The 12,175-nt window shown below is 44.6% G+C and overlaps 1 protein-coding gene across 1 annotated transcript; it reads left to right on the forward strand.

The window, feature by feature from the left end:
- The first annotated feature begins 5,401 nt into the window (after nucleotides 1-5,401).
- got1 (glutamic-oxaloacetic transaminase 1, soluble) lies at nucleotides 5,402-11,736 on the forward strand. Its single transcript, XM_069144703.1, has 9 exons — nucleotides 5,402-5,623; nucleotides 7,736-7,917; nucleotides 8,028-8,151; nucleotides 8,486-8,598; nucleotides 8,686-8,790; nucleotides 8,951-9,101; nucleotides 9,474-9,639; nucleotides 9,751-9,893; nucleotides 10,320-11,736. Exons 1-9 carry the CDS (start codon nucleotides 5,515-5,517, stop codon nucleotides 10,457-10,459), a joined length of 1,233 nt encoding a protein of 410 aa, XP_069000804.1. The 5' UTR covers nucleotides 5,402-5,514; the 3' UTR covers nucleotides 10,460-11,736.
- Nucleotides 11,737-12,175: the final 439 nt, after the last annotated feature.

A 12,175-nucleotide genomic window follows, 5' to 3' on the forward strand; every position in this document is an offset into this window, starting at 1 on the left:
GTCCCGAGTGACGGATGACAGCGCCTTCTCACTGGAGGAAATGAGGAGGCCAGAGGCGAGCCCAGGGCCATATTTTTTTTTTGCATAACCCTGTTCTCACCCACTTACTTTTGGCTCTGAACGTGCCAAATATCCCACAATGGCAGGCCTGAGGTGATGGCTAACTGGCATGTTGCAGCGGCCCCTCGGGGCTTGTTGTGTTAACCAGGTTAGGAAAAAGATGCCCTAATCAAGTAGTTTGTTTAAAAGACTGTGAGAGGGCGATGTTTTTGAGAACCAAAACCATGTTCTGTGTATCAAAGGTCTAACTTGGAGACCATGAGAGGAGGAAGTGAGGTCAGGCCAGTCTGGGTCCCCTGCCCTTTGCCCTCCCTTGGGTCTCGTAAATTAGGCTGCTGTAATTCTCTCCCAGACGGCCTTGCCCCAGCAGGTGTGTGTTTGTATACATGAGCGCTAAACAGGGGGATGTGAGGGCTGTAATATCTGTGATCTACGGTGTTGGGAATGTGGTTTGAGAGGAAGCATGCAACCTAAATATGCGTATCCTCCCTGCTGCCGCACAGGCCCTGCAGATAAAGAAACTGCGGGGAGGCGGGTGCTCACCGAATATGATGTGTGGGCCTTCTGCCTGCTCATACGCTCTGTCCTACTTGGCCAGAGCTGGTGAAAATAATCTAAACACTATCAGAAGGTTGAATCAAGTTCAGCTTGCTACTGGAGGAACTCTCTCTAACTCGCTGAAGCAGTAATAACTCTCTCGGGAAAGACAATGTTCCTCTAAAATAAAAGCGTGCCAGCATCCTGGCTTTCAGAGGTAAACATCCTTCAGAGAACCATGGTGCTGTCTCCATCAAAGTGGCACGCTGTTTTAGCAATTATCGGACTCCCTCCGAGTAAAGTTCAATTTTGCTAAATAAGAACTGCATGAAATATCAGGCATCATGTATTGCTGTTGATAATAATCGCTGCTGGTAGTGTTGATGCTCAGATTGAATCTTGATGTAGAGAAGAGGGAGAACTGCCCTTCAACCGGACAGCTTCCGTCCAAGCTCAAGTTTTGTCAGACACCCGCCCACATATAGATATTGAGTCCTTGTTCTGTAGCTGACCCTGAACTTTGACCCCTCTCTGAGCGGGAAAATGAAACCGGATGATCTCCCTACTTGAATTGATAAAATATAACTGAATTAAAAATGATAGACAAAGTCAGGTCCACGTATTATTTCTGTCAGTTTACTATGTGCAGATGTAAAATAAGCAGTCGGGGTAAAAATTCAGACCAGAGTCTTCCACTTCCTGTCTTTGTGTCGTAGCATGCATATTTGTATAAAGCTGGAGAACCTGAGTTGGCCAAAAGACAACATCAATCAATTAGAACAGCGCAGTGCAGGCTTGTGCTCGAGGTTCCACCCCGCCTCATGGTGCGAAGGCCACATCACTTTATAAATATTTTTTTGAACCAAGTCTTTGATAAAATATTAAATAACAGCACCAATTTATAAATACACACCGTACACAGTTATTTAGAAGGCTCGACAAAGCAGACATTTTTTTTTACGGTTTATTTCCGTTTTATTCTGATGTTTTACTTTAGTTTTGCTGCAGCTGTTTTAAAACATTTTTTTTTTAATTTATTTTTTATTATTATTATTTAAAGAACACATGTTGGGAAATGCACTGATTGGCTTTTAGGTTAGAAGACTGATACCATCATGTAAAATGAACATAAGGCTATTTGCCCAGCCAGTGGCCAGTTAGCTTGGCTTAGCATTGAAGAAAGGAGGAGACAGCTAGCTTGGTTCTGTCCCAAAGTAACCAAATCTGTCTTGCAGCATCTCTAAAGCTCGACCAATCATCCTATTAAACATGCAGCGCTACACCGATTCAGAGTGGTCTTCATCCTGTCGCAGAACTTTTCCTTGATAGTAATATTGTCGGGTTTACTCAGATGGTGCAAGTTTACTTTTACCCTGCATGTTTTTTTGTTGTTGTTGGTTTTTTTTTATCTGTGGAAACAACGTGGTTTCAGTTGTGTTACATTCATATACAATATTTGTACTTCAGTTGTGTATATTCAGTGTATTTGTTGTCTTTTTTCAGATGTAAGTAAAGAACAAAGATGTTTGCATGCACATAAAACAAACAGATTTCATGTCATGATATCAGATGGAGCGCACACAGACGTACACACACACACACACCCACCCAAACACGCACACAGACGTACACACACACACACCCACCCAAACACGCACACAGACGTACACACACACACACCCACCCAAACACACACACACAGACGTACACACAAATACGCTCGTTGGAATGTAGTCGGATGCACAGATCTCTGATGTGTGTTACTGCATGCATGGTCCATCAGTCATTGGACTACACAGGGAGCAACAGGGAGGTCCTGTGCACTTTGTTGTTGCTGTGTCTAGTCCCTTGTTAGAGAATTGATGACAATGTCTTTGGAAAACAAACAAGATGGGAAGCTAAAAAGGTGGTCACTCACCACAGCTCTCTGACCCAGAGACGCAGGGGCCACAGCAACATGTGAGCAACGCTGCAATGTCCCCCTTGGAATGTGCAGCAGTGTGTGTGTGTGTGTGTGTGTGTGTGTGTGTGTGTGTGTGTGTGTGTGTGTGTGTGTCAGTGTGTCAGTGATACCACAGCTGGAATGCGACTGTCTTGTGCCTGAATGTGTGCCTTTGTGTGTTTTAGTGTCGGCCTCCTGCAGCAGCAGTGATGGCCTGTATGCAAAACAAAAACACCAAGAAAACCCTGTTGGCACTTTTCTTTTTTGTGTGTGTCACATTTGTATTGCACTGCTGGGTGCCAAAATAAATGTTCCACATTTCAGTGTCAAAGAAATGCAGCGAGAGGGCCTGCGAATGCTTCGTTGATCTGGACGTGACACTCCCCCTGTGGGCACCGGTTTGCCAGAGGCTACTCCTGTCACTCCGTGCTCTGACTCACACTTCACATCACAGACCAGGCCGTGGCCCCGGGCCTCCTCCATACGTACACACCAAAGCCTGCCCTCGGCCCCCGAGCCCTGTTCTGGGAGCTCAAATCCCATAATTGCCGAGCTGACAGCGATAGCTAACATACGAGACACCCTCACCTGGTCGGAAAGAATGAAAACATCTACTGTCAGCGTGAAGCGAGGAGATGAGTGGGGGCGGGACCTGGTGTGGGGAAAGTGAGTAACATTTAGGACAAAACAGGAGGGCAAAATAGTAACTCTGTGTTCTGTGATAGCCAGCGTTAGGATTGATTATAGCACTTTCGTCAAGTCTTCTTTGCAGGTGGTTCATGAAGCTTAACCGATGCTTCGTCAATAGTTTTTTAAATCATTTCCTTGTGTTAAATAGATCAGAAATAAGCCATTATTAACTTCTGGGTTACCTCAGTGTGAAAGTATATTTGGAAAATGTATATCCTCCAAAAGCATTACTTGTTTTGTATTTGAAGCTTGATCTATTATTTATCGGGGAGACCGATCCTGATTAATCATGGAGGTTTGATTAGATCAATCAATTTCTGTAAAGCTTCAGAGCATCACGGTCAAGATCAGTTTACTAACAGCTTTACATTTACGTACTCTTAATGCATTCCTCAATCAGAGTTGAAAGCATTTGGTGGAACATGAATTTGTATGTTATCTCCTTATAACAGTATAAGCAGGTGATTTATTTACTAGCAGGCATGGAAAAACAATAGCATTCATTTCGATCTTCTGCTCACCTGAGAACTCTATTTATTCCCTGTTTTTGTTCTGCTGGACTCCACCAGTTTACTGAGAAAACAAACGATCTGCCTCGTCAGCAACACTATGCTCTAATTTGTTCATCGGCTAGTAGCAAACTTTTTCTGTTTTCTGTTTGGGGCTGGACAAGTGGAGAAGTTATCGGTGCCCTTGACTGAAAACGGATCCATGCTGGAGCTGACGGGGACGAGAGTAAACAAAACTAAAGTCTCGGGGCCATAAAATCCAAAACAATGAGCGGAGAGAGTTAGATCACAATTCTCAAAGCATCTGTTACTACGAGTGAGCTGTTTTACATCACATCATCATTTGATCCACTGGTAGAAGAGGATTATAATTATTCCAGCTTTAATACACAAACTGCAATGGCCTCTTAGAAACATTAAGAGCAAGTACCGACTTATAACTTAATTCTCTATAAAACAAAATTGCCGGCAGACATGTTTTAAGACTAAATACACTGCTTGGAATAATGATTTGTGTCTAATATGGGATTTCCACATTATTACCCACTGTAAATATAAATTCCTAAAATTACATATGCTCCTTCTCCCTAATTGAAAAATCAACAATGTAGGAATTTTCATATTTTTGTTCATTTCAAATTTTGATCTAAGTATCGAGCTTTTGTCAGTTGTTAGTCCTATGTACTTTGTGACATTGGTACTATCAGAAAAAACGTAGACCATCAAAATATCAAAAAAAAGATACACTTTGGCTTTTCTTATATATATATATATATATAATTAGATATAATTGTATTTTTTTTTTGCGTAAAATCTAATGTAATCTGCAAAGTAACAGCTACAGCTGTCAGATAAATACATACAAAATGCAGAATAAAGGGCACAACAGTTTCCTCTAAAATCTAGTAGAATAAAAGTCTGAAGTGTCTTGTGACGTCCCGGTAGTACCCCACCATGACGCCGTTAAACGACACAAACTAGTGCAGTTAAACCATGTAAACTGCCCGTTATTGGTCAGACAGAAACACGAGTGGTAGGGGAGAGCAGGCTGCAGTGGCCTTCATATATCAACCACTTCGCCTCCTGCAGACCGCTGTGGGGGAGAGCGCAGAGGAGCCGGTGTGTTTACACCATATAGCTCAGCCGAGGCCCTCGGGATAGAAGAGATCAAGATGCTCCGACCTGTTCATTTACAGACACGTGGTGTGGAGCCCAAGCTTCGCTGTGTGTTCAGTCGGTGTTAAAATTGCCATTTATAATAGGCTGTATTTCCTCCACTCCTGAAGCAGACCTTGCACCTTCGACAGGAGGGGGGGGGGGGAGGGAGGAGAAGAGTCTGTTGACCTCAAACTTTGTTTATTTTTTTTCCAAACAATCTGCTCCTGATACAATCTCTAAAAAAAAAAAAAGAAAAAAAAAAAAAAAAAAAGGTCGTGGCGCCACCTCGTGGCAAAATCGTGTATTGCATTAAAATCCTTGAACCGCCCACTTTACATCAACGCCAGACATTCGTTGCGACGTTTGTCAGTCACGCTTACAGAGGCAGTCATTGGTCAGCGGACACTGCGCGTGTGTTGTCTTGAACTTCGACCTGACGTGTATCAGTACGCGGATCAATCCAACAAGCTGGATGTCTATTGGTTCATCCACTCACGCCCACTTTTACATCTCTTCCCCTCCCAAATCCCTCGTTGAAGGTGAAGCGTCCTTCCATCCCGTCAGGCTCCAACTCCGGTCGCCGCTCGTCGCTCGTCGCCGCCTGAAGGAACAGCAGCCATGTCGGTGTTCTCTGAGGTGCCCCGAGCAGTCCCCGTAGCTGTCTTCAAGCTGTCGCAGGACTTCAATAACGACCAGTTTCCCAATAAAGTGAACCTCGGAGTGGGAGGTAAGTAGTCCGCTGTCATGTCATTAACCATGGTAACGGTATCCCGGAGCAACCAGCCAGCCCGGTGGTAACGAAGTGAGCTTTATGGCAAATAGCTGCAGCCGGTGTTGCACTGAGTTCAGACATCCATAAGATGCTATGACTTCTTCATAGTCCGTGTCCTTGTTTTGTTTTTTTATGATGGTCACACATTTTTTTTTTATTTTGATAGCAGTTGCCAATTGTGGTTGCCGGTTGTTTTTGTGGTGTTGAAATATGGTAATATGTACCATGAAATCTGATCACATGGCATTCATCTAAGGTCGCAGTTTTTTTTTTTGATAGCCTCGACATCATAAATCGAGGCAAATTATATGGCATCTCAAAAGAGTATTTGGTCTTTTTTCCTGGGTTACATATTTTGACGTAACGCCTGTATTTCAATAATAATTTTTATTTACTTACTGACATGGAGAGTGTGAGGATAACTACAGTGACAGTACATGTTATGTAATGATGTGGCACAAAGAGTTGAATCATGGCTGTCCCTGTCCCCCCCTCCTCCTCCTCCTCCTCCTCCTGCTGCTGCTGCTCTGCACAATAACCTCTTACTCTCTGGACTAGGGAGGGGATTGGATTACTGTTCCCTCGTTACACAACAACAGACGACTTGCAGGAGTTTAGATGCGTACGGTGTCCTCCCGCGTCTCCCCTAAAGCAAGGCAATGGTACATTTCAGTCCTCCAGTACAAATATTGTCCACGTTAATCTCATTTGAAAGAAGTAATTCTGCACTGCAAAGGAAGAGCGTCAAACATTCGTCGGCTCTGTTGCAGCAAAACAAGTCTACCCGAGTCCTGTGATTAGTACAGGAGGAGGCAGAGGCCTCATAATCCCCTTCTCACCGCAAGACACGCAGTCACCGCCACAGACGGTCAGCAGCTACGGGGCAGCTGGGAAATGTAGGCCACACAGGGTCTGGTGCCACGTAAAGTAGAAGTCCCACGCAGAGCTGAGACGGGTGGTCCACTGTCATAAATCGGCTGATGAAAAACTGATTAGCGAATTACCTACTTTCTTCAAGCCAAAAATGGCAAAAACCTGCAGCAGCCTCTTGCTTATTAGGATTTGCTCCTCTCATTTCAGAAAAACTGAATGTCTTTTTGCTTTTGAGGACTCGACACGAGGCTTTAGGATGTTGTGACGTTCAGTTGTCCTGGTGAATTGCAGCCCCAGTCACGTTGCTGGTCCCTGTTCAGAGGGTAAAAGGACTATTATATAATTTACTCCTTATCAGGTGGTAGCATGGAGTTCAGCCGACTAAAACAAACACCAGATGAAAGTGCGTGTCTGTTTGTGACCTTATGTAGGTTCAGTTTCACATTCCTTTCATCTGACCCAGGCCCCCAAAATGCATTAAACGTCTTAAAACAAGAGTTGTGTTGGCCGCACTCCTTCTCGTTATGAGTCCAAAACTGAAGTGACCCCATGGTCATGTCTCAGAGTGGTCATGATTACCAGGGTGCAGATGTTTGGCTCACAAGGAAACCACTTGTATTGCAGTATGTGTAGATCAGGGGTGTCAAACTCATTTTAGTTAAGGGGCCACATACTGCCCACTTTGATCTCAAGTGGGCCAGACCAGTAAAATCATAGCATAATAACGCATACATAACGACAATATTTCTCTTTGTTTAAATCATTGGTGAAGGTTTTTGGATGATAAACCCTATTTTAAGGTCTTTCTACAATAAACTAGAAACATAAAGACCAAAAACTCAGACATCAGCCCACTGTTTATCTGCCCCGGCTCTCCTCTGCAGATTCCCTCGCTTTGTGACGCGTTTACTGGATTACTGGATCGATTAAAAAAAAAAATGTTTGTACTCATAAACCTCCATATTCTCATAGAAATGCAATTTATGTCTTTCTGTAATTTTCACACTTAGCAAAGTCATCCGGCGGGCCGAGCTGGACCCCCTGGCGGGCCGGATCCGGCCCGCGGGCCGTATGTTTGACACCCCTGGTGTAGATAGAGCAATTTCATATGATTATTATTATCGAAGGAAAGGTGCCATTTATCAACCCTTATGTATTTTGGCAATACATTTCCTATACCTTTCTCCCTCGCAGCCTACCGGACAGATGAAGGCAAGCCTTGGGTTTTGCCGGTGGTGAAAAAGGTGGAGAAGGTCATTGTGAACGACGACAGGCTAAACCACGAGTACCTGCCCATCCTGGGCCTGCCTGAGTTCAGATCCTCGGCCTCCAAGATTGCACTGGGAGACGACAGCGCTGCCATCCAGGAGAACAGGGTGTGTGCCGTAAAAATTAAAAAAATAAATAAATAAATAAATAAAAAGGCCATTTAGTGTTTCTGATTGTTTTACATTTAAACCGACGGACTTTTTTCTCTCACGACCAGGTGGGAGCTGTCCAGTGTCTGGGTGGCACAGGCGCTTTGAAGATGGGCGCAGAGTTTCTTAGGCGATTCCACAATGGAAACAACAACACCAAAACACCCATCTATGTGTCTGCGCCAACTTGGGGTAAACACGCACACATGCTAAAAACATGCTTAAAAAAAACAACTAGACTGAATCCACCTTCAAGGACTTTGGTCTCATTACAATGAGTTCTACAGACTTCAGACTCAGGCTGTCAATAAAGCCTTTTTTTTTTTTTTTTTTATCAATAATTGTCCTGTTGCCGTCATATCTTATCAGCAATATTTATGTTTTTATTTATTTATTTTTTTTTTTATCAGTTTGGATGCGAGATGCTTTAATAAAACAATACTCACCCTTTTATCTAAAGGAAACCTGAAAGATAAAAAAAAAAAAAAAACGAGAACACCGATATGAGAGCGACTGTTTGTTTCAGAAAATCACAATGCCGTATTCAGCAACGCCGGCTTTGAGGATGTCCGTCCGTACAAGTACTGGGACGCGGAGAAGAGAGGCCTCGATCTGGCCGGTTTCCTCGGTGACTTGGAGGTAAGCAGCGCGTGACGGGGAATCTGATGACACTTTTCATTTTCGGCCGTCATCGGGAGTCATTTACGCTGCTTCTTCTTTTTTCAGAGTTGCCCGGAGCGCTCAATCTTTGTGCTGCACGCTTGCGCCCACAATCCAACCGGCACAGACCCCACGCAGGAGCAATGGAAGCAAATCGCCGACGTTATGATGGTATCGTACTGTACTCGTACACGCACACAATTACAAACCAACGTGTCGCCCGCGCTCTGTCACCACTAACAGAAGTCTCAGTTCAAAACGGGGTGTAGTTTTTGCATGTGCAGCATTTTGTCACGGCGTCGTTTGATCTTTTATCTTGTTCTTTTTCCAGAGGAGGAAGCTGTTTGTGTTCTTCGACTCGGCCTATCAGGGATTCGCCTCGGGTAATCTGGACAAAGACGCCTGGGCGGTCCGCTACTTTGTCTCCATGGGTTTTGAAATGGTGTGCGCCCAGTCGTTCTCCAAGAACTTCGGCCTCTACAGTGAGTAACCCCCCCCCCCCCCCCCCTCCCAAATCACAAAATGTACCGGGCTAAATACCCCTTTCACCAAATTAGGTGAACTTAGAGAAGAGCTGAATCGGTGTAAAAGGAAGAATCTTAATGACCAAAATACCGTGTAAGATCTACATTGGCATATAACAACAAACTTGTTGTAATGTTTGGGAGTCAAAACTCCCGTATAGCGAGCTGCAGATCCTTTACGGGAGGAGCTACTTAACGTACAGACATTTGACTTTTGTTTGACAAGAGAAGTTGGTAGATGTAGATAAGTTGTCACCGGCAAGAGAACAAAGCAACCGCTTCAAAACTGTTTTTATACGCGAGCGACGACGTGCGCGTTTGTGCCGTCAGATGAGCGCGTGGGCAACCTGACAATTGTGGCTCGTGACGAGGACAACCTGCAGAGAGTTCTGTCCCAGATGGAGAAGATCGTCAGGACCACTTGGTCCAACCCTCCGTCGCAGGGGGCTCGCATTGTTGCCACCACTCTCAACTCCCCTCAGCTCTTTTCTGAATGGTCAGCACAAAATATCCCCATGAAAATATCTGCACATGATCCGTAACGGTAAAAAAAATCACTAGAGTTATTCTTTTTTTTAATTTTTTAATTTTATTTCTTTGGCTCCAGGAAGGACAATGTGAAGACCATGGCTGACAGGGTCCTGCTGATGAGAGCGCAGCTCAAAGCTAAGCTGCAAGCTCTGGAGACGCCGGGGACCTGGGACCACATCACGGATCAGATCGGCATGTTCAGCTTCACCGGCCTCAACCGTGAGTACAAAGACAACGTACAGACGAAGCAAACGTCTCCTCTCACACGCACGGACACGGCCCGGCACAACCGCCAGACACGCGTCCCCGTAGAAACGAGTCTATTTCATCTCTTAATTCTCTTTTGGGACAAAAAAAAAAAAAAAAAAAAAATGTTTTGCATGCAAGATGTTTCAGTTTCAGCTAGAGTTTAAAAAAAGAAAAAGGGCATGATCAAGACCAGACCCACAGATTCAAACGACGCGTCTCGTTTCTACACACCTCGGGCGAGGTGCGAAGTCACCGGGACGCTGCTCTTAAGAATTCCGGAAAAAATCTCGCATTTGTTGACGCGCACGTCTTCGCCGGGTCTGTAAAGCGGCACGTCAAAATATGTATTCACGAATCAATAAATCGGTCGATCTTGTTCTGCCACATTCCCTGCAGCCAAACAGGTGGAATACATGGTGAAGGAGAAACACATCTACTTGATGGCCAGCGGTCGCATCAACATGTGCGGTTTGAACACCAAGAACATCGACTACGTGGCCGAGTCCATCCACGAGGCCGTCACCGAGGTCCAGTAGAGGGCCGGTCCCGCTGCACCCGCGGTTTTTCCTCGGCCCTTCCCGCTGCCCCGGGCCCCGAGCCGCCCCTTGATCCCCGGTGAGGGGGGTGGGGGGGTGGGGGGACTGCGACGGCCGGCCGGGATGTTTTCTGGAGCCCCGTTTCCTCATCCTCTCAGTGTTTTCTCGGTGTCTATAAGCCGGGCTGAACACACCCTGGACCTTTTTCCTCTATAGAATGCACCAAAAAAAAAAAAAATGGTACAGATACTCACCTTCTCACCTAACGCGCAGTATTTTCCAGAACATGGAGTCGTTATGTAATTATGTTCACAATTGGTCATCTTGTTTTCTCCTGTGTGGGTCGACTATCATGTCGGTGTGTTATTAGTTTGTGTTGTGTCATTACCAGGACCTCCCAGAGGGGTTTAGTGCGTCTGTGACTGCTTTACGGTTATCTCAGCACCAGCTGGCTCTGCCGTCTTAAAAATGTCAAATGTCATCATGTTATGATTCATCCATTCCAACTTTTTTAGTAGCCTATTTCCATTTGTACCAGCGTTTATTTAGGGAGCAGCAAGCATTGTTGAAAACACTATAATATATAAAAAAACAAAAAAAACAGAAACATATTAGGGTGACCAAAAAAAAAACAACGATGCAGTTTAGCTTTTAGGAAACAACCGCAGTAAAATGTTCAGAGTATTTACCACCTCTACCGTGAATGACGCAGCACTATTCACACGTTCATTTCTGGAAGAAACATGAACGCGTGTTCTCAGGAAGGTGTTTTTTTTTTGTTTTTTTTTAACTTGAACTTTGTAATTTATCACTGATATTGTCTTCTGCCCAAAGGGAGGAGGAGGAGGAGGAGGGGGGGGAAGCAATCCTAATTACCTCACTTTTGATCTGTATTCAGCGAGCACAAAACAGCACTGAGCGTCCCCCCCACCCCACCCCTCCCCGAACAGGTGTCACGCCCTCCGGGACGATCTCGGCGTCTTTCTGCTGCCGGCTCCAATGGTTTGGGATGTTTCTGGTTCTGTCGGGCACCGGTCCCGTGAACGTTGTACTCGTTCATGGCACCGGCGCCGGCCGTTACGTAAGACTCTCGCGTCCGATAGCGCAGACGCACTAATGATCAACCAGCCTGCCATCACAATCACTGTGCAATACGGTCATAAAAAAATAAATAAAAACAGTCCTGCTGTTTGTTTAGTCACTTCATTGAAGCTGAAAACATCCTCAGGCTTGTTTAATGGGATGAATCAACTGCTCCAATAAAGAACTATAAATAACGTGTTTGCGTTGTTGGCAAATATTTTTGGAGTTGATGGGGGAGGAGGAGGGGGGGGAGGTATTGATTTAGAACCATTTGAAGTGAGCGACCATGAAAAAAATAAATAAATGCAGTTTTCACACTTTCAAGTAGCTTTAACTGGAAAAAAAATATATATATAAAAGGCACAAACAAAGACACAATAATTCAGTTCATATATTAATTATTTAATTTATCCCTTGTGTAGAACATACGGTCTGTTTCTATAATATCTTTGGGTAACTTATATAATCGTCCGAATACATTACAAAAACAAACAAACAAACAAAAAAAATCAAACTGTGCTTGTTTATCCCCAAACGGTAGTTCCGTCCTCACCGATATAAAGCAACGTATACCAACTTGCATATTTCCTAAAAGCGTTCTGCTCAGGGTTACCGGGTCACACAAATCCTCTT

This window comes from Embiotoca jacksoni, unplaced genomic scaffold (genome assembly GCF_022577435.1).
Source record: "Embiotoca jacksoni isolate LCO1_2020_lvr unplaced genomic scaffold, fEmbJac1.0.p SCAF_12, whole genome shotgun sequence".
Lineage (NCBI taxonomy): Eukaryota > Metazoa > Chordata > Actinopteri > Embiotocidae > Embiotoca > Embiotoca jacksoni.

What these genes read in the sequence shown, in the direction of transcription:
- got1 (XM_069144703.1), top strand. Translation starts at nt 5,515, where the DNA reads ATGTCGGTGTTCTCTGAGGTGCCCCGAGCAGTCCCCGTAGCTGTCTTC. An exon ending in AGTGAACCTCGGAGTGGGAG is followed by an intron (nt 5,624 to 7,735) that starts GTAAGTAGTCCG and finishes TCTCCCTCGCAG; the next exon opens with CCTACCGGACAGATGAAGGC. An exon ending in CCTCAGCTCTTTTCTGAATG is followed by an intron (nt 9,640 to 9,750) that starts GTCAGCACAAAA and finishes CTTTGGCTCCAG; the next exon opens with GAAGGACAATGTGAAGACCA.